This window comes from Budorcas taxicolor, chromosome 21 (genome assembly GCF_023091745.1).
Source record: "Budorcas taxicolor isolate Tak-1 chromosome 21, Takin1.1, whole genome shotgun sequence".
Taxonomy (NCBI): domain Eukaryota; kingdom Metazoa; phylum Chordata; class Mammalia; order Artiodactyla; family Bovidae; genus Budorcas; species Budorcas taxicolor.
In genome coordinates, this window is record NC_068930.1 from 73450440 (window position 1) to 73471981 (window position 21542).

General features: G+C 61.1%; 1 protein-coding gene across 1 annotated transcript; it reads left to right on the forward strand.

The window, feature by feature from the left end:
- Window positions 1-587: 587 nt before the first annotated feature.
- On the forward strand, window positions 588-15487 carry TEX22 (testis expressed 22). Its single transcript, XM_052660160.1, has 4 exons — window positions 588-627; window positions 2598-2817; window positions 15096-15227; window positions 15308-15487. The coding sequence occupies exons 2-4, from the start codon at window positions 2653-2655 to the stop codon at window positions 15485-15487; spliced, it is 477 nt and encodes a 158-aa protein (XP_052516120.1). The 5' UTR covers window positions 588-627; window positions 2598-2652.
- The last annotated feature ends 6055 nt before the right edge of the window (window positions 15488-21542 follow it).

Here is a 21542-nt window from a genome sequence, read left to right on the forward strand (position 1 = left end):
GAGGCGTGCCCCTCCGGGCAACGCGAGGCCGGGACTCCTCGCGGCCCCGAGATGAAGCTCCGGGTCATGGACGCCAGGGCGGGACAGCGTCCGCGTGGACAGCGGAAGCCCGGGCGGCCCCTGACGACTGAGGCCAGAGCGCAGGCGCGCCACGAGCCGGAAGCGGAAGCGGCCGGGCGGAAGCTTCCTTAGGCTCGGCTACGCCGTCTCGGGCCTTCCGGAACGGCTGCGGGCCCCGCCCTCTGGCCCGCCCGCGACAATGGGCCCGCCCCGCCCCGCCCCCAGCGGGCCCGCCCCGCCCCGCCCCCAGCGGGCCCGCCCCCTCCTCCTCCCCCTCCCCCGCGTACCCCCGCTGTAGCCGGCGCACCCACCCATCCCCGCCCCCCTACAGAGTGTGTACCCCGCCATTTGTGGACCCCACTTCTCCCGGTCTTCGTGCCCCCGATGTGTCCCGCGCCTCCCCATGACTCCCTCCCCTTGACCCTCTGTCTTGTCCCCTGACCCCTGCCCTGCCACCCCTCCGCGGAGTGGAGACGGGCGGGCTGCCGTCTGCTGCGGCCCCGTCACGCGTAGTCGGGCAGGTGAAGGGCACGGATCCTGGGCCCTGGGGTGTGGCCGGGCGTCGAGGTGAGGTCACAGGGGTCTGGAGGAACCAGGCGGGGAGAGCTGCGTGGGGGCCCCTCCTTTCTCCCCTGGTCGCGCTGCCCACAGGCAGAGTCCCGAGAAGCTGCCTCCGAGGAGCTGGAGCCGCGGTGGGAGAGGGGGCGTTCCTGGGGGAGGCTGAGGGGGCGGGGGTAGGGCGGTGGCCGCAGCCGCCCCGGCCTGGGGTGACCGTGCGGAGAGAAACGGATGCAGCAGCAGGGGGACCCAGGACACCCAAGGGGATGGACCCTTTTGAGGCTCACTGGCTGAGGTCACCCAGCACTGTCTGGCCAATGGCTGGAAGCTGAGCCCAGTTCATTTCAGTCGCTCAGTCGTGTCCGACTCTCTGCGACCCCATGAATCGCAGCACGCCAGGCCTCCCTTTCCATCACCATCTCCCGGAGTTCGCTCAGACTCACGTCCCATCGAGTCCGTGATGCCATCCAGCCATCTCATCCTCTGCCGTCCCCTTCTCCTCCTGCCCCCAATCCCTCCCAGCATCAGAGTCTTTTCCAATGAGTCAACTCTTCGCATCAGGTGGCCAAAGTACTGGAGTTTCAGCTTCAGCATCATTCCTTCCAAAGAAATCCCAGGGCTGATCTCCTTCAGAATGGACTGGTTGGATCTCCTTGCAGTCCAAGGGACTCTCAAGTCTTCTCCAACACCACAGTTCAAAAGCATCAATTCTTCGGCGCTCAGCCTTCTTCACAGTCCAACTCTCACATCCATACATGACCACAGGAAAAACCATAGCCTTGACTAGACGGACCTTAGTCGGCAAAGTAACATCTCTGCTTTTGAATATACTATCTAGGTTGGTCATAACTTTTCTTCCAAGGCGTAAGCGTCTTTTAATTTCATGGCTGCAGTCACCATCTGCAGTGATTTTGAAGCCCCCCAAAATAAAGTCTGACACTGTTTCTACTGTTTCCCCATCTGTTTCCCATGAAGTGATGGGACCAGATGCCATGATCTTCGTTTTCTGAACGTTGAGCTTTAAGCCAACTTTTTCGCTCTCCTCTTTGACTTTCATCAAGAGGCTCTTTAGTTCTTCACTTTCTGCCGTAAGGGTGGTGTCATCTGCATATCTGAGGTTATTGATATTTCTCTCGGCAATCTTGATTCCAGCTTGTGTTTCTTCCAGTCCAGCGTTTCTCATGGTGTACTCTGCATAGAAGTTAAATAAGCAGGGTGACAATATACAGCCTTGACCTACTCCTTTTCCGATTTGGAACCAGTGTGTTGTTCCATGTCCAGTTCTAACTGTTGCTTCCTGACCTGCATACAGATTTCTCAAGAGGCAGGTCAGGTGGTCTGGTATTCCCATCTCTTTCAGAATTTTCCACAGTTGATTGTGAGCCACAGAGTCAAAGGCTTTGGCATAGTCAATAAAGCAGAAATAGATATTTTTCTGGAACTCTCTTGCTTTTTCCATGATCCAGCGGATGTTGGGAATTTGATCTCTGGTTCCTCTGCCTTTTCTAAAACCAGCTTGAACATCAAGGAGTTCACGGTTCACGTATTGCTGAAGCCTGGCTTGGAGAATTTTGAGCATTACTTACTAGCATGTGAGATGAGTGCAATTGTGCAGTAGTTTGAGCATTCTTTGGCATTGCCTTTCTTTGGAATTGGAATGAAAACTGACCTTTTCCAGTCCTGTGGCCACTGCTGAGTTTTCCAAATTTGCTGGCATATTGAGTGCAGCACTTTCACAGCATCATCTTTCAGGATTTGAAATAGCTCGACTGGAATTCCATCACCTCCACTAGCTTGGTTCGTAGTGATGCTTTCTAAGGCCCACTTGACTTCACATTCCAAGATGTCTGGCTCTAGATTAGTGATCACATCATCATCATTATCTGGGTCGTGAAGATCTTTTTTGTACAGTTCTTCCGTGTATTCTTGCCACCTCTTCTTAATATCTTCTGTGACCTTCCTCTGCCTGAGGGACCCAGGTAGCTGTGGGGACTTCGCCCCAGAGGTGCAGGCCAGCCGCCCAGGGGTCTGCAGATGGACAGCAGGGAGTGCTCGCTTAAGGCGCTCTTGAGGAAGAAGGCAGAGTCGCAGCCTTCCCAGGAGAAGGGGCAGCCCTCGGGGCCACCAAGTCCAGCGATGGCCTGGGGCCCACTAGGTGCCCAAAGCAGCAGTCAGCAGGAGCCGCAGACTCAGGACTGGGTAAGCTAGAGGGGGTTCCTCTCTGGAAACCTGGGTCCTAGCAGGGGAGTGTGGGTGGAGAGGGGGCCTCTGGAGCCTGGGGAGGGCCAGAGGGCATCTGATAACAGGCAGATGCTGGACTGGGGGCCATGCAGGGTGTCAGCATCCTCTCCCCCAGAGCCCGGGGTGGGCACGAAGGTGGGCGGGCACCAAGGTGGGCGTGCCCCTCCCAGCCGCCCGCAGCTGTGGGCGACCTACCTCTGCCGGCCACCCCAACCCCAGCTGCCGCCACATGGAGGGCGCCTGGCCAGGGGAGGCTCTGCACACAGCCGGGACGATGTCCTCCTGACCAGGTAGGTGGGCGGTCAGCAGGACACCTGTCCACCAAAATCATGACCGAAACGCTCCTGGAGGCCCTGCTTGGTGCTGGCCCCAGTGTGGAGGAGCCCGTCTCACCCCAGCCGGCTGGGTGGGCTGCTGTCTGGTCACCGTGCAGCCCCGCGTGCACAGGGGGCAGCTTCCCAAGCAAAGGAAGCCAGGCCCCCAGAAGTTCCTGACGGTTCCCTGTGCGTCAGTGTCAAAGCCAGGCCTGACGGATCCAGGCTGAGGCAGGGTAGGCCCAGTGGCGCTCGTGCAGCCGTGTGCTTGAACCCGTCTGCGGCGATGTCTGCAAGGCCCTGGGTTTCTGTGGAAAGGCGGGGGAGGAGGGAAGCGGGCTTTGGGTGCCATACCAGCTGCGCCCCCGCCCGAAGCCAGCCACCGCTTGGCTTCTATGAGGCCAGTCTCTCGGGACAGGCCATCTAAGACATGAACACACAAGCATGTCGCCTGTCCGGGGCGAGGACTCCTCGGGAGGGGCCAGGGTGGGGCTTCTGTCTGGACGGGGGGCCTGCAGACGGAGGGGCCGGGCGACGCCTGGACAGGGGTGACCTGCTGCCTTTGCAGTTCCAAGAGGTGGGGGTGGCTGTCGGGGAGGGGTGCATGGGGACGAGGCCGAGAGGCAGCGCAGCGGAGAGGGTCCTGGGGGAGGCAGAGAAGGGGTGCAGACCCCTCTCCTCAGACTGCCAGGTTTCTGACTTGGGGCCAGGGAGTCCCACCGGGTCCCCGCCTTGGCCGCCCTGTGTGCCCTCCTGCCTCTTCCCTCCGCTGCTCCCTGCCCTCGGGCAGCATCAGCCGTTGGCCGTGGCCCCGCGGGTGCGCTTGCTCACTCCGACTGCCCTGCTGCGTCTGTCCTCTCTGTCCCTCCCTGCTGTGCCCTGGCAGGGAAGCTCCTCCTCCAGTCTCCCCACGTCGGGACCTCATTGTCTTTCTGGGACGAGCCGAGCTGACAGAGGCCGGCCCCCCAGTCCCTGCTGCCCCGGCCTTCCTGGCCCAAGCCCGCGCTGGGGGACACGTGCTCACAGGGCAGTGTCCTCAGGCTGAGGCCCAGGTCTGAGGAGACAGTCCCCCCTACAGCGAGGGTCCCCAGACAGAGGGCCTCGCACAGAGGACCAGGCACGGCTGTGCCCGTCCACCTCCCGGCAGGCCCACCAACATGGCTGCCGAGGACCCTGAGAAAGGCAAGAGCCCATGGCACAGGACTGGGCGGGAGGACCGGCCTACAGGAGATAGCAACCCCTGTCCAGTGAGTGGCCTTGGGGCGGGCAGGACAGAGGGTCAGCTCTCAGCTGCGTGGTAGGGGGCGGCCGAAACACGAAGCTGGCCCCGTGGCCAGGCCCCAGCCCGCCAACGTTGCTATCAATTCTTAGTCCCTGCGGTAAACGCGAGGGAACAGCCAAGGGCACCAGACATTCTGAGATCTCTGTCGTGAAAGAGAGCAAGACACCTGGAAAAAAAAAAAAGGAGTCGAAGAACCACAGTGCCAGGCGGGTCAGAGCAAAGCTGGAGGTGGGTCACCGTCCCCAGTGTGGCCCATGCCTTCTCAGAAGCGTTGGCCCAGCAGCCGAGCAGGGGGGATGGAGCCAGCACCGTGGGAGACACGCGCCTGCACCCCGTCGGTGCCGGGGGTGCACTGGAGCCCGTCCACAGAGACGGTCCAGGAAGGGGTTGCAGGCGACCGCTTGGAAATGAGCAGCCCTTGCAGACAGGTGCTGGGAGACGAATGAGTGAAAAGGCACGTTTGACAGCAGGAGGAGGCTTGACAGGAGGTAACGCAGACCTGCTCGAAGCTTTAGAACACCGCAGAGCATTACCAAGAGACTGGCAACGGGCAGACACCACGTTCTTGGAGAGCACAGCTCACTGGCACGGAGGGCTCTCCCCGGCGTTCCGCAGCCCACTGTCAATAATGGTGCAATGGTAAACATGCATCGCTCCTCTCTTCAGTTGGGCAAACTGGTCACGTGGAAGAATAAGCATGGGTGCAGCTCTAACAGGTGTGAATTCACATCACAGAACTTCAGTTATTAAGCTAGAGTGTCCTGTCATGTCATGAGCGACAGCAGAGCTGAACAGGAGACCTAGAAACTGACTCCAGTGTGTGCAGACACTTGGTGTAAACTGGAGATGCCATCTCAAACCCGTGGGGGGGGATGAGGGGGTGCGGGATCTTAGTCCCCGCGCCTCGGGAGGGACTGGTGCCCCCTGCAGTGGAACCGTGGTGTCTTAACCGCTGGCCCACCAGGGCAGTCCTGTGGATGTGTCGGTAAATGTTGAGACAGTGTGCAGCTGTCTAGAAGAAAGCGACTTGTAGGCACACCTCTCACTCAGTACCAGGATGAAGGCGTCGAAGTTTTAAATGCACAAAAAATAAACCATAGAAGTGTTAAGAGGCTTCCCTGGTGGTCCAGGGGCCAAGACTCCGTGCTCCCAACGCAGGGGCCCAGGTTTGATCCCTGGTCGGGGAACTGGATCCCACATGCTGCAACGAAGACCCAGCGCAGCCAAATAAATAAAAACAGTCATTTTTAGAAAGTGGTAGAAGAAACCCTGGGAAGATCCCTCTGTGGCCATGGAGTGTTAGCCGCCCAGCCGTGTCTGGCTCTTTGTGGCCCCATGGACTGTAGCCCTCCAGACTCATCTGTCCATGCAATTCCCCAGGGAAGAATACTGGAGTGGGCAGCCATTCTCTTCCCCAGGGTATCATCCTCACCCAGAGACCGAGCGTGACTCTCCTACCTTGCAGGCAGGTTCTTTACCATCTGAGCCACCGGGGAGCCTATGACCACAGAAGTAGGGGCAGCCTTTCCAGTCAGGCCTTTGCGGCCCCACGGACTGCAGCACACCAGGCTCCTCTGTCCTCGCTTAGATCTCCCGGAGTTTGCTCAGATCCGAGCCCACTGAGTCGATGATGCCATCCAACCACCTCATCCTCTGCTGCCCTCTTCTCCTCCTGCCCTCAGTCTTTCCCAGCAGCAGGGGACTCTCATTCTTCTCCAGCACCATAGTTGGAAAGCATCAGTTCTTCAGCGTTCACCTTCCTTTATGCACCAGCTCTTAAATCCGTACATGACTACTGGAAAAACCATAGCTTTGACTATGTGGATCTTTGTCAGCATAGTGATGTCTCTGCTTTGTAATACATTGTCTAAGTTTGTCATAGGTTTCCTTCCAAGGAGCAAGCATCTCTGAATTTCCTGGCTGCAGTCACCATCCACACTGATTTTGGAGCCTAAGGAAACAAAAGCTGTCACTGCTTCCACTTTTTCCCCTTCTATTTGCCACAAAGTGATGGGGTCAGATCCCATGATCTTAGTTTTTTGAATGCTGAGTTTCAGGCCAGCTTTTTAACTCCTCTTTCACGCTCACCAAGAGACTCGAGCTCCTCTTCACTTCCTGCCATTAGAGTGGTGTCATCTGCATACCTGAGGTTAATCCTTTCCTGGCAATCTTGATTCCAGCTTGCGATTCACCTAGCCTGGTACTTTGCATGATGTGCTCTGCATATAAGTTAAAGAACCGAAGGAGATGTCAACCCACTCCAGTATTCTTGCCTGGAGAATCCCATGGACAGGGGAGCCTGGAGGGCTACAGTCCACGGGGTCGCAAAGAGTCAGATACGACTGAGCAACTTCACTTTCACTTTCAAAACCCAACAACAACAAAAAAACAAGAATTCAACTCAAAAATAGCTAAAAGGCTTGAATGGACACTTCTCCAAGGATGCACAAAATGGTCAGCAAGCACACGAAAAAAATGCTCCACATCATTAGTCCCAGGGCAATGCAAATCAGAACTGCAGTGAGACACCACCTCAGGCTTGTTAGGATGGCTATAATGACTTTTTAAAAAGGACAAGTGCTGGCAAGAGTGTGGAGAGACTGGAACCTCACGCACTGGAGGGAGTGTGAAATGGCACAGTCGATGGAGTTCCCTCAGAAAGTGGAGCGCAGGAGGGCGGTGTGACCCGCAATCCCAGTTCTGGGTAAACAGCTGAAAAAAATCCAAGGCAGAGAAACAAACAGGTGCTTGTATGTCCACGTTCTCAGGGGGCGCACTGGAGAATAACCAAAACCTAGAAGCAGCCCAAGTGTCCTTGGACAGACGAAGGCGGTAAAGACGTGGAGCAGAGCATGACTCAGCCCTCAAAAGGAGGCAACTCTGACACAGGACACAGCGTGGGCGGGCCTTGGGGACATGACGCTGAGTGGGGTAAGCAGAGCACAGGACAGACGGGCCCACGCGCGGGTCCCTCACGGTGTCAGCTTCAGAGAAAGAGAGTAGACGAGGGGGGCTAGGGCTGGGGCAGGGTTGGGAGTGAGTGTGTCGTGGCGACAGAGTCTCGGTTTGGGCGATGGAAAGTCCTGGACATCTTGGTGACGGTTGCACAACAGTTTGGATGTGCTTATGCCAGTGAGCTGTACGCTTAAAAATGGTCAAAGTGGCCGATTTTATGTTATGTGCATTTTATCACAGTGAAAAAAAAAACAAAGGGAGGGAAAGAGAAGGAGCAAGAGGTCATCTGACGGTCCTAACGCAGGGAGCAGCGGGAAGCCAAAGAAGCTCCCCCGGGCCCAGAGGTGGCGCTTCCTGGAGCCCGTCCCCGCCCTGGAGGAAGGGCTGGTAAACGAGCTGGCCCCAGGGAGTTAACTGAGGACACAGCCCAGCGGCTCAGATGAATGGTGGGCGGGGAATTAGGGCTGGAGGCCGAAGGGAACTTGAGCGCAAGTTCCAGGACAGGAGAGAGGCTGAGGGAGGCCGAGCTGGCCCTGCAGGGCTCGGGGCCAGTCTGGGCTGGAGGGATGCCCTGGGCAGCCGGGGCCCAGCAGGTTGCGTAGGAAACGGCAAGACTGCAAGGAAGCCCCAAGTCCCTCCCTGCCCCGACAACCCCCGCCACCCAGACGAAGGACCCGCGTGAGGCTCAGAGGGCCACCTGACACAGCGGGCAGCAGGCGGGCTGTGGGCGCACACCTCACGCGCGCACACATCACGCGCGCACACGCCACACGCGCACACATCACGCGCGCACACGCCACACGCGCACACATGCCTGCAGGAGAGGCAGATGGTCCCCCGGAGGCACAGGCCTTTCACAGAAAGGGAGCCAGAAAAAAGTGAAAGGTATTTGATATCAGGGCAATAGATGAAACTCATGAAGATGCGGGAGGCCAGAGCATTGGCAAGACGCGCAGGGACCCGGCGCCCCTCGGATGACAGAGCCCCAGGGCGGCCCAGGCCGGGCCTGCAGAAGGCCAGACGCCAGCCGCCCCGCAGGAGCACGCGGCCCAGACCGCCCGTGCCCCTCCCCAGGTGAGGGCTCGCGCGGCTCCGGTGCTGCAAGCAAGCAGTGCCACTCGTGGGCCGAGCCCCCGGAGCCCGCCTGCCGGAAGCGCTCTGTGCCGGGGCTCCGGTCGCACAGCCCGGCCTCCGAGTGCGTGGGCTTGTCAAGGAGCCTGCCCGGGACCAGGTCAGCACAGTTTCCTGGGGGAAAGACTGGGAGCAAGTATGGCACTGTTCGTTTTGGGTCATGGATTCCCGGGTTTTAAAATACACTTTCCTGCGCATGTTCTCAAGTGGTTACCCCGTCCCAGTTTTGAACAAAACGTGTGCCTGAGGCCAGGCTGGGGCGGGACAGCCCTTCCACTGGCAGGGCCTGGCGGGCAAGGTCTCCCTGCGGTGGGCACAGGCCTCCCCCCACCTGCGGCGACTCGGCTGCCCCAAGCACAGCCAAGGCCAGTGGGACCCGAATCCCCGGGGTGGCAGCACGCACACGGCAGGGGCGTCACCGTGCAGTCTCGCCTGGTGGGGGGATAGCAGAGACCCTGAACCCTGCCGATCTGAGCCCATGTCACAGAGGGCTTTTCGGAACCCTGAAGAAACTAAGAGCGAAGGAAGCTCTAAAGTGGGCCCAGACCTTCCCTAATGAGGCTTCGTGGGTAGGTGTCCACGCGCCCAAGAAGCGAATCCTCTGCATCGATGCGGCCCTCGCAGCCCAGAGCATCACCCTGGCACCCGTGCTGGCTGACGAGGCGGGGAAAGGAGAGCAGTGATGCCCTCTGACTGAAGCACAGGTTGAAAAATCCAGAAGTAAATCCAACCATGCGGCAAACTCCACCACCACAGAGGGTAGCCCTGTGCAGGACTGCAGGGCCTCCGCCCTCCTCAGCCCTGCCCCCAGCATCCAGGAGGGCACACAGCACATAGCAGGCGCTCAGTGACCATGCCCTGAATAAACGGACTTGCATGAATGCAAGAAAACTGTGGCCCATGGATGAAGTGATTGGAAATCTCCTAGTCATGTTCTGAGCTTCCCTGGTGGCCCCGTGGTTAAGACCCTGCACTTCCACTGCAGGAGGCGAGGGTTTGATCCCTGCTTGGGGAGCCACATGCCTGCAGTGTGGCCTGAAAGATTTTTTTTTTTTAAAGCAAAAAATATTTTCTTCATTAGCAAAAGGAGGAAGATCACATGATTATTTCAGTGGGTGTAGAAAAATAATGTTGATATATTCCAGTCTCCTTCCTTGGGAGAAAAAAATAAAAAACTATCCATTCTTAATAGGTAGGAAGAAATGGACATTTCTGTAACCTGGTGAAGGGGAGCCAGAGAGCCCACCGCGGTCGTCTTTCCCAAAGCGGCAGCTTGGCCGTCACCGTGATGCTGCTGAGACAGCTCATGGGGCTTGCACCAAAGTCGGGGCTGCGAGGACCGCATCAAAGAGAAAAGATACGCAGTCACTTGGTGGTGGTTCTTCAGTTGCTAGTCATCTCTGACTCTTTGCGACCCCATGAACTGCAGCACGCCAGGCTTTCCTGTCCTTCACCAGCTCCTGGAGCTTGCTCAAACTCATGTCCATCAAGTCGGTGATGCCATCCAACCATCTCATCCTCTGTCATCCCCTTCTCCTCCTGCCTTCAATCTTTCCCAGCATCAGTAGCTTGGAACAGTAATAAATATTCTCATCCCAGTTTCTGTAAGTCAGGAAACGGAGTTGCTTAGTTGGGTGGCTTTGGCTCAGAGCCTCTTGTGAGGTTATTCCAAGACACCAGAGAGAGATGCAGTCACAAGGAAGCTCGAGAAAAGCTGAAGGTGCCTCCCTGGTCTGGCTGGCAAGCCAGTCCTCGATCCCTGTTGCTGGCTGAGCAGCCCTCGGAGACCTGGGTGAGCAGCAGCACAAGTTTCAATGGCATCACAAGACTGGGAAGTGAGCGCCTCTGAACAAGTGGAGGGGACGTGGGCTAGAAACAACACCCGATCGAGCCAGAGGAAGGGGGCAGAGAAAGGCCCTGCCATGGGCAAGGCCAGCAAAGCCGGAGACACAGCCGCAGGAGGGGCGGCAGATTAACTTGAGTCAGAGGCAGCCATCGTCAGAGTGGGCTGCAAAGGGCGCGCCCCTGCTCCCCGCTCCGACACACGCAGACGGCTGCAGGGGGAGCCTGGGGTACTCTCGCGGTGGGGAGGAGGCAGGCTGCGCATGGTCTGCGTTAGTTCAGAGGCGCGTCGCTGCCAGGCTCGGCCAGCGACCATGGGCTCCGGGGTCAGGGCGGGTGGGAAAGGAGCAGACAGCGGGGTGCCCGTGTGAGGGGCTTCCTTTATTCAGGGCTCAGAAATGTGCAGAAGGAAACTGTGGTTGCAGAGTTTGGAAAATTACAGATTTGAAGTTGTTTTTTTTTTTTTGCCTGGAAAAGAAACCAGGCAAGAGTTTTAAAACAGAAGAGCAGGGCCTGGCTCGCCTGCTCTGAGCAGAGAGTGTCGCGTGGCGCTGGGATGGAAGCTGGCCAGGGGGCTCGAAGCCTGCACAGACTGTCCAGGTTGAATCCTGGAGTTTAATTTCCCCGTGCGGAACACACTTTTCAGTGAGTAGTATTGGGGCGACCGGCCATCCATCTAGACCCCCCGACTCGTCAGACACACACACACACACACACACACACACACACACACTCTCTCTCACACACACACACACACGAGCTGCAAGTTAAAACCAAACGCAGAAGCGCCGGGAGAACGGGAGCCGTGCTGAGAGTCCAAGGGGGAAACGCCCGAGCTAGGCCAAACCCTGACGTAAAACCCCAGCAAACCTGACTGCTGTGTGTGAGGCTGGTACAAAGACACAATGGAGGTGTAGGACGGTCTGGGAAAAATACTTGTAACATTTAGAACATACAAATGTTTACCAACCAAACGTGTGAAGAGATGCTTAAGAGCAAAGAGAAGACAGTTTAAAACTGAGGAGAAAAGGACATTGAGTCTGAGGACATACATAGTTCATTAAGAAGAAACGGGGGCTGCCCCGGCGGTCCGCTGGCTGAGACTGCGTGCTCCCGGTGCCGGGGGCCAGGTTGGATCCCTGGCCGGGGACCTATTAATAGACTCCACAGGCCACAGCTAAAACTGGGCACAGCCAATATAAATAAATACTTAATAGAAAGAGAAGAAGATGGGCACTAAACACGGAGGGGCAAAAATGACAGAGGTGGTTGGTGGCGTGAGGACTATTCTGCTTTAATGGTTTTTCAAAAAACCAGCTTTCAGTCATTGTCCGTTGTATTTTTTTCCATTCTGATTTACTTACCAGTCTTTCCTAATTCTCCTTTTAAACTTTGAGAGGACCTCTTTCGTTGTTGTTTTTTCCTAGCTTCTTTAATTATTTGCTCGGTCCCTTGTTCCAGGGCTTTCCCCCTAATTTTCCAGCATTTAAAGCTGCCCTGTGTCCTCAGAGGCAGCGCTGGCCTCCCTCGTGGCTGGTGGGAGTCCTCCTTGTCCCCTCCTGAGAATCGGGTCCCCTTCCGCGCCGGCTTCCGTGCCCGTGGGAGCTCCTGGTGCGGGTTACCAGGCAGGCCCACGAGGGGGTCTTTTCTGCCCATGGCCTGGGGCTTGGCCGCTGTTGGTGATGGTCGTCCTGTCGGTGAGCACAGGGGCCCCTGTGCGTGCCGTCAGGTCGCTCCACTCCGTAATGCCCGTCTCTCGTAAAGCTGTGCGCCACTCTCGATACCCCACGTGAGCACAGAGCTGAGAAGAGCCGCCCGCCGGCCCTGAGGGCTCAGTGGAGGCTCCTGTCCCAGGAACGCGTGCTCGCTGCCTTCCCCCACCCGCAGACACCTGTCTCTCCGCAGGTCCTGCTTCCCTGTACGCCGCTGCGCCTGCTCCCCAGCGACCGTGGCCCGGAGCCGGGCATGGGCAGCTTCCCTCCGCTGTGACCGTCACCTCTCAGACAGCTACTGTGTCTCCTGGAGGTGACGATGGCGCCGTCCCATCCCTTCTGCATCTTCTGATCCCTCCCAGACTTCCAGCACAGCTGTGGCCCTTGTCTCACAAACGACCTGGCGCCCCAGGCGACGGGTGTCGCTCCCGCCGGGCGGGCTGGGGCCCCTCCCTGCCTCTGGCAGCTCCTCAGAAGGCCCCGCAGGTAGTCAGTTCCAACTGGACGGTCCTGAAGGTACTCTGTTCTGCCTGCACACCTGGGTGACACTTGGGTGGGTGGCCCTCCTAGCGGGAAGTTGCCCTCCTGCAGGAGTTTGGGGCCTTGGGTTCTCCTAGCCCTGGGAGCTCCTTGCCCCCCGCCAACGTGCCCGTTTCTCTCCGCCTGGTTCTCAGATGTCCCCCACTGTCTCCCCTCGGTCCTGTGGGAGCCCTTCCAGCCTGGAGCCTTGCCTCTTGGAGGGGGTGTGTCCATGCGCGCGCCCGCGTGCGTGTGCGCGCGCCCGCGTGTCTGTGTGCGCGCGGCCCCTCTGTTCTCTCTGAACGCTGTTGTTGGCTGTCGGGCCTGCACGCCTGGCTCTCCCATTCCTCGCGTTTCCTTGCCTTGGCTTTGGGGTTTGTTGCCGGTCCCGTCGTTAGTCTTTGCTGTGACGATGCTCTGTGACACACGGCTTGGCAGCAGACTTCTGTCCGTCTGCTCACAGGCTGAGGTCGGTGGGTCGTCCCGTGCCTCTCACCACCGGAGGTCTCCCCGGGAAGGCTGTGCTCGGGTGGAGCAACCCCCGTGCGCCACCAGCATCCTCGGACCCGCCCCACTTCAGAGGGAACGCCTGTGACGCCGCCTTTGGCGCCGCGGGCCTCGGTCACGGCGGCGGGCTGCCCGCGCAGCAGCCCCTCTTTGCTCTGTCCTCTTCTGTCTCACAGTCCGTGGAGTCCAGGAGGCGGCGGGAGCGGGGAGGTGGCATGCTTCCTCCCACTCCCGTCGGAGCCTCTCGGGCCCCAGCCGGGGCTCTCCCCTGTGTTTCTCCTCCGTGGAGGCTGCCCTGTCTGCACCCAGGGGCGGGCCCGTGGGCTGGCTGGAGGCCCCGTGTGCCGGGGGCAGCCCCGCCAGCAGTCGCGAACGTCGCGGGGTGATCGGGCAGGCTTCTGGCTGCTCTGCACTGGACGCCCCGGCTCTGTAGGGCTCTTCTCTGGGGCTGGTCTTTTCCCCCAGAAAGGACCCCTCCCCTCTCCTAGGTGGAGAGGTTGCTTAGCCAGGCTGCCAGGGTTCTTGATGTAGAGTGGGAAGAGGGGCTGGGGACTTCGCTTTATTCTTTTCCTTTTTTTTGCTTAAAAAACAGAAATGCATTGGTTTTCAGTCTGGAGGCAAGAAGGTCAAACTCTGTGTCAGCTGGGCCGGCTCCTCCTGCTGGCCGAGCCTCTCCTGGGCGGTCCTCGCTCCCTTCTCCTGTGTTGCTCACGCTATCCTCCTTCTGTGTGTGTTTCTGGCTCCAAGCGTCCACTCCCCCCACCACATCCTGACCATTTTGAAGTGTACGGTTCAGTGGTGTTAAGCACTGGGTTGGCCAAGAAGCTCGTTTGGGTTTTTCTGTCCCGTGGAGAACCCCAAATGAACATTCGCTCACCTCGCCGTGCAGACTGCAGCAGCTTCCATGCTGCACCTCTGAAATGCTGTCCGCGTCAAACCGCACCCGCCCCTCCCCAGGCCCGGGCAGCTGTGGTGCCGTGCTCCGACTGCGAACCTGGTGACTCCAGGTAGCTCGCGCGAGTGGACCACACGAGACCTGAGTTCTCTGCGCCCGCGTCCCTGAGGTTCACCCATGCTGCAGCTTATGCAGTGTCTTTCCTTTCTAAGGCTGGATGATACTCCGTCGTATGGACGGGCCACACGAGGCTGATTCATTCATCTGTTGATGGGCATTTGGGTTGCAGCCACTTGTTGGCTACTGTGAACAGTGTGGCTCCAAACACGAGTGCAGAAATATCTCTTTGACTTGCTTTCCATTCCTTTGGATGTATACTCAGAAGTTGGATTGTTAGGTCATATGGTAGTTCTATTTTTAGGTTTTTGGGGAATGGGGACTGAGTTTGTCTTAATCCTCCTTTTATTTTTAACATGGCACCTACCCCACCCCCCGTGGCACTCCGAGGGTGACCTCCTGGACCCCGCAGGGAGGCAGCCAGCTGGCCCCTGGCTGGGCAGAGTGGGAGGGGCTCTGGAGCCCTTCAGGGACAGCCCACCTGGGCAGGAGTGGGGGTGCGGGTCCTGCAGGATGCCTCCGGGCCTGTCCCGTGTGCCTGTGGAGCCCTGAGTGTCGTCTCCCCCAACGCCTCTCTGTGGGCATTTTGGAGGGGCCTGGGACGAGACTGACTTTTGGGCCCCGTCTTTCTCGAGGCACCCACAGTCTGACTTCCTGTTCCGGGGGCCTCCCCAGAGGGTGGGCCGACTGTGCCCAGCTAGGAAGGGGCACTAGCAGAGGGCTACGACCTCTGCTGTAATGGCCCCCAACATCCAGGGGGCCAACCCACACACAGGGAAGCGGGACAGGTGCTGGCCTGGGTGTCCAGGCGCCGAGCCGCTGACGAAAGGCACACACAGCCCCAGAGCTGTGCTGAAGCTCTGCCCGCCCGCCGGCACTGCGGTGGCTGTGTGGAGCGCAGAGGGTTGGCGGGTGCGAGACCCCGGGTGCGGCCGGCGCAGACCCCTGCCTTGTCCCCCCAGGTGTGCGAGCCGCAGGACAGCTGGCGCCGGAGCCGCCGCCGCTGGAGCGTCAGCATAGATGAGCGCCGGAGGCTGGCTGTGCTGGGCCGCAGCGAGAAGCCGGGCGTCGCGGGGGCGCCCGCCTCCTGCAGGGTGCGGGGAAGCGCGGGAGCGCCGGGTCCCGCCCCGCCCCACCGGGCCCGGCCCCGCCCCTGACCCCGCCCTCCCCGCAGGACCTCGCGCGGATCGTGGCCCAGCTGGTGTCCGAGGACGTGGACAAGGACGTGCTCTTCCCCCACCCGCCGAGGTCCTCCGAGTCCACCAACGCCTTCCAAGCCTTCCTGGTCCGGAGCAAGCCTTTCTGGCACAACGTGGCTCTGGAGGCCCCGGCCTCGAGGTCGCCGCCCTCCTAAGAGCCGACTCAGCCCAGCGTTCTGTCTTCCGGTGTCTTTCCTGCGGGTGCTGGGGAGGCGGGCCCTGCGCCGGTCCTGTAGCCCTCCAGGCAGCCGCGACCAGCCGGGGATACGGAAACAGGCCTGGGAGGACGTCTGGCTGGCCCCTCCTCAGGACACTGACCCTTGGAGGTCACCTCTGGTTGGGGTGACTGGTACCAGCCCAGCCTCCAAGAGGCCACCTGGAGGGTCAGGGGACAGGGTAGAGTGGCCCTCCAGGATGGGCCCGGGGCTGCCAGCAGAGGGTGCCCGTCCCCAGCAGGGCCATCCTCCTGGGACCAGCGGCGGTGGGTGGCCTGGGAGGGCGTGAGGCTCCAGCAGCTCCCCTTCCGGGCCTGCTTCACGGACAGCTGTCAGCAGCCCAGGTGGAAGGGGTCTGGGCTGGGGAGCCTGGCCCCTGAGGTGACTGGGCACCTGCCTGCCAGCTCGCGGGCTACAGTCCATAGGGTCGCAAGAGTTGGATGCGACTGAGGCAGCTGAGCAGGCATGCACGCGGGCAGTGTGTGGAGCAGTGAGGGGGGGCCACTCTCGCAGCAGGGTGGAGGTTTGGATGTTTGAACTGCTTGGTGCTGGCTCCACCCAGCCCAGGAGTACTCGGTCCTGGGCAGGCCCATGGGGAGGCGAGGTGATGTGGAGGCCAGAGGCCGCAGGGGCCAGGGCAGCTCCCACACAGAGGGAGGCTTCCTGGAGGAGGTGGCGCTGTCCCTTCTCTGCACAGGGAGCGCGTAGGTGGACCAGGGCCCTGGAGGAAGGGTGGGCAGAGGCCTGGGGTAGCTGTGAGGAGCTGGCCCTGGCCTGCCATGGTGTCTGCCTTTGCCTCAAGTTCGGGGGTGGACAGGAGGCTTCTGAGCGGCAGGTGACAGTGACATCGGGCTGCATTTGGGGAGACCAGGCTGGCAGCAACGGGAGGTGGGAGAAGGGGAGCAAGGAGGGGGTCACAGGAGCCCAGCCCCAGGGCGGCAGGAGGCTGGCATTGGGCGGGTCATCTCCTGCACTTGGTGACTAACTGACAGCTAGGGGCTGACGGGGGCAGTGGGTTGGAGGGGGGCTGTGGGCAAAACGAGGTGGTCCACCCCGCCCCCAGGCCCACGATGTGGGTAGTTCCCGAGTTCTGGCCTCGCTCGCTCAGAGAGCCGGCTGCTGAGATGAACCTAGCTGCCCATCCCAGCCTCCTGCTCTGCTTTACCTTAAGGCTCAACACAGGTTCCTCCTCCAGGAAGCCGTCCAAGATCACACAGCTAGCTCCCCAGGCCGCACTCTCTGAGGTCCCCTGAGTGTACTCTTGTTCTAGGCCTGTGGATTTCTCAGAATCCCCAGGGTGCGTGGAGGGGCCCAGGGACTGTGGGCATGGTGAGTGGGAGTATGGTGGTTTCAGGGCCTCTTCTTTGCACCAGTCTCCCCCTGACCACCCGGTGCTCCCCACCACAGCAGCAGCAGCAGCCGTGGGGGGCCTCGGGACCGGCAGGCAGCCTGTGGCCCTCAGTCGTGCCTGGAGCCTGGGGGCAGCTGACGGTGCCTGGAGACGGCTTTGTTGTCACCCTGGGTGTGTGGGTCTCCTCTTGCCGCCCTAACAAGATTCCACAAGCTTGGTGTCTTCATGCAAAGTCATGGACGTTAGATTCTATAGAAAGCCGGAATGGACCTCACTCAGCTAAGAGTGGGGTGTGGGCAGAGCTGCCTTCCTCCTGGAGGCTCCAGCCTTTCCAGCTTCTTAGAAGCTGCCCACTCCCCTTGGCTCTCGGCCCCTTCCTCCGTCTTCAGAGCCGCAGAGGAGCCCCGTTCTCGCGCCTCTTCCTCCACGTTCAAGGACCCGTGAAGATGTCGGGCCACCTGAATGACCCAGGATATCACTTCAAGGTCACCTGGTTAGCCACCGTAACTCCTCCCTTGCCGTGTAGCCCAGTATGGTCACAGGTTTGGGGGAAAATGTTGACATCTTTAAGGGAGGGGCACTCTGCCTTCCACAGGGGCCCCTGGCACTGAGTGGGTGGGGATTGCTAAACATCTCAGGCGCACTGGACAGCCCCTCACTGCTGAGAATGATCAGGCCCCAGATAGCACCAGGGGCCTGTCTGGGAACCCCCAGAAGAGAGGAGAGAGAGTCTAAGGGAGCCTGGCAGCCTGGATGAGAGGAGGCGGCCTGGGAGCAGACAGGTCAGGCAGCACCCTCTGGTTGGGACGCCACCCGTCACCGCTGACAGCGGGCAGTGCAGGGTGCCTTTACTCCACTTCCCTCCCTGAAGGCACCTCCCCAGACTCACAGGGGCACCCCCAGGCAGAGAGGACGCCCCTGCACTGCGTGCCCCCCTTGCACCCTGGCACCCGTCTGTGCTCGAGGGTCAGGGGGACTCAGAGCAGGAGCAGAGGCCGCTCTGGACACCCCAAACAGAAAGGGGTGCACCCAGCCGAGTTTGCAGGGCGCAGGCCCCCAGGGCCAGCAGGGTACCTGAGCCGTGTGGCCTCCCAAGGGCTGCAGACACTCAGTGCCCAGTGTTGCCCGTTGAGAAAAATGACTTCATTGGCTTTGCGAGAATACTTGCTCACTATTCAGCAATAAAATAAAATGAAAATCTCGCCTACAATCTCATCACCGAGGGGAACGCTGTTAACATCAGGTGAGGGTGGTTCCGCCAGTTCTAAGGGCCCAGGCAGAGGAGTGAGGGTACGTGGAGCTACAGAATGGCTGTAGAATCCTTTCAAATCTTTAAAAATTTACGGGAAAACACGATGCTGAAGTTAGATGAATGTTTCTTCATCCGAAGTTCACAAGATTCTCTTAAGATTATTTTTAGAAATTGCAGCAAACGTTGAGAGCCGGGTGTTGACTGGGTTTGTGCGACGCCCGTCTGCCTGCTGCTGGGTTTTGGATGGTGAGGGGCGCTGGCAGCTCTGTGCCTGCCCGGGCCCCTGGCCAGTGCCCCCTGTGCCCTGCCGTCCGCGGCCCCTGCTCCTGGGCGGCGAGCTCCCCAGCCAGCACTCCCCTGCCTTCGTCTTCGTTTACAGCCTTATTGGCTGCCCTGAAGGTCAGCTTTCACATTTTTAAAGAGCCTTATTTCTCAGGTTCTTCTAGGTTTAAAAGTGCTTGCCCAAGGCCTTTAGACTCTCACGGCAGCTCCCGAGGGCGCCTGTTCACCAGTGCCCCCACTGTGGTCACCCTGTGCTCCGACCCTCATCGCTCTCGTCTTCAAGGCCTCAGCTGTCCTGTCTAGCATCTCTTCCCTGCTCCCCACTGGACGGCACCCTCTGCAGGCCAGGGCAGGATTCTTTGGTAAAGTGTTCTCGGCCTCCTGACTTGGTCTTCAGGTCTCAAACGTTGCTGCGGAGAACAGGGCCAACTTCTGTCCTTGCTGCACGTGACACGGTTTTTCTGAAGAGCATCTCTCTTATCTCTGAGGCTGTGAGCAGGCGAGGTCGGCTCCGTGCGGCTCGCCCCGCTGTGGTCCTGGGGGCTCCCAGGTGATGCTGGGGAGAGCGGCCTGTGGTGGGTCTTCTGAGCCTTTTTCTAACCGTGCCTCCTGTGCCCTGTGCCTCCCACCGGGGCCGCTGGCCTCCACGTGCTGCTGCCCCCATCCCTCGGCAAGTGGCCGCCAGGGCCAAAGGTCAGCTCAGGTCACCCGGAGCCCTGCAGGCCCTGCACAGGGACGCTGCCCTGTCCAGTGGCCTCTGGACCTTTTCCCCCATCGTTAGGCTCCCATGGGCCCCTCCCTCACCAGTGTCCCTGCCTCTCTAAACAAACAGTGCCCCCACCGTGAGCGCTTGTCCCCTGACCCTTCTCGTCACTTTGTCTTCAAGGCCTGAACTGTCATAACCCTTCCCTGCTTCCTGCTGGACAGACTGCCCCTCCCCGCCCCCCAGCATCTAAAGTGTGTGGCTTGAAGTGGGTGCTTAGCAAGTGAATGACGAAACGACTGTTCTAATCGCACCCTACTCATCACTTTGTCTTCAAGGCCTGAATTGTCATAACCCTTCCCTGCTTCCTGCTGGACAGACTGCCCCTCCCCGCCCCCAGCATCTAAGGTGTGTGGCTTGAAGTGGGTGCTTAGCAAGTGAATGACAAAACGACTGTTCTAATTGCTTGGTCTCGCCCCAGACCACCTCTAGGCCTGCCCGGGTTAGTCACTGCCACCCCGGGCCCCGCTTCCTGTCCTGGCAGTGGCTTCCTGCCCTGGCAGCGGCGGGACCCTGGCCTGCCCCCTTGGCTCTCGGCTCACATCCTGCTCTTGCTCTGCTGCCTTGTCAGCCTAACGTCTGACCTCGGATCACGGGGCTCCTGTGGAGGCGACTCCCGTCGCCCGTCGCCCCCGCTCCCCACTCTTTCTGCGGCCCTTGTGGTCTGGGACATGGCTGCCCCGTCCCACGTGGCACGCCCTCGGGGCTCCTTCCTGAACGTCTACTTTGCCACTAAATGCAAGAATTTTGAAGTCTTCTGCGAGGTGCCTGGGGTCTGTCGCCGTGCCTCTGAGCTGGTGTGAGGTCTGGGCCCTGCCCGCAATCCCCCTTGTTAGTCTGGAGAGGGGAAAGCAGTGTGAAGCCAGCAGAGGAGCGGGGTTTAGTAGACGGCGCTCTGCTTTGGGAGGGGGAGGCCGGGAATCCAGCAGCTTGCCTGAGACTTCCGGGCAAAGGCGGCCCTGTCCGCCACTTGCCCCCATCCCCCACCGTGGCTGGAGGAAGGCAGCCTCCGCCCTTCGTCGCTTCTCCCCGCGGCAGGCGGGGGCGCTGCAGGTGGACGCCACTCTCAGGGAGACAGGGGCAGGCGCTTTGCAGGCGGGAAACGTGGGGCTCTGTGCTGCCTGGGCGTTTATCCGTGGTTTTTACTGTTTGGTCAGCTTGTTGGGTGCTGGTGGATGGAGGCTTCATGGTACAGCTTCGCTGTCCAGAGGAGGAAACGCAGGTCACTGAGTTAGGATGGGCTGTGGGGAGGGGGACCTGCCTGAATGGCCTCAGCGCTGAGCTCCTGCCTTCTAGCCGCCCTCAGTCTCCACGACGTGCGGGGCCTGGGGCCTGTCCTGGGCTCTGTCCCCTCGCGTCCCACAGGGATGTCCCCAAGCAGATGAGGCAGTCACCCTGGGGCCCTCACCTCCCTCCCCTGGCCCCGGAGCAGCGGGCTGGTCCAAAAGCCCCCCTGGGCCCGCGACTGCCCAGCCGGGCCGCCCCCTCCACCCTCCGCTTTCTCCTGCGGGCAGTGCCCGGGCCACCGCCATCCTCAGCCTTAAGCCCACACAGCGTGGCAGGTCCTGCCGGGCCTGCGGAGGGCAGGCCGGTGCCTCACCCGCGGCCCTTCCACCTCGCTGTCCTCGCGCGGACCGCCAGCCGCCCCGCCATACCCCCGCCAGGCCCCCAACACCGCCGCCCGCCCCCACCATCCGCGTCGGGCCCCCCCCCGCTCCCGCCCCGCTCCCGGGCGGGGCCTCCCAGAGGGTACTCTGGGCACGGCCGCCCGGCCCCTCGGCCGGTTTCTCGGGCCGCAGTCCAGGGAGGAGGCGCCCGCGCGGAGCTGGGATGGGGACCCGCCACCGTCCGGGCGGGGCCGGGGGGCAGGGCCGGGGGCAGGGACAAAGACCCCGGGGCCGGGCGCGGGCGGCGGGGGCGCGGGGCGCGCGGGCGGCGGGGCCGGGGGCGCGCGGGCGGCGGGGCCGGGGGCGCGCGGCGCGGGGCGGGGGCGCGCGGGCGGCGGGGCCGGGGGCGCGCGGCGCGGGGCGGGGGCGCGCGGCGGGGCCGGGGGCGCGCGGCGGGGGCGCGCGGCGGGGGCGCGGGGCGCGCGGGCGGCGGGGCCGGGGGCGCGCGGCGCGGGGCGGGGCGCCCGGGAAACGGCCCCGCGGGGGGCGCGGCGGCGCCCAGGCCCCGCCCTCGCGCGGCCCCTCCTCTTCCTCTCCCGCCCGCCCGCGGCCTCGGTCCCTGCGCGGCCTCGGCGGCCTCGGCGGCGGCGGCGGCGGCGGCGGAGCAGCGCGGCCCCTTTAAACCGCCCGCCCCCGCGCCCGCGCCCGCGCCGCGCCGCGTCCTCCCGGCCGCCCGCGCC

Excerpts from the sequence above, each read along its gene's own strand:
- TEX22 (XM_052660160.1), top strand. The coding sequence starts at position 2,653 with ATGGACAGCAGGGAGTGCTCGCTTAAGGCGCTCTTGAGGAAGAAGGCA. Across the intron at positions 2,818-15,095 it reads AGCCGCAGACTCAGGACTGG|GTGTGCGAGCCGCAGGACAG; the intron begins GTAAGCTAGAGG and ends TTGTCCCCCCAG. Across the intron at positions 15,228-15,307 it reads GGGCGCCCGCCTCCTGCAGG|GACCTCGCGCGGATCGTGGC; the intron begins GTGCGGGGAAGC and ends CCCTCCCCGCAG.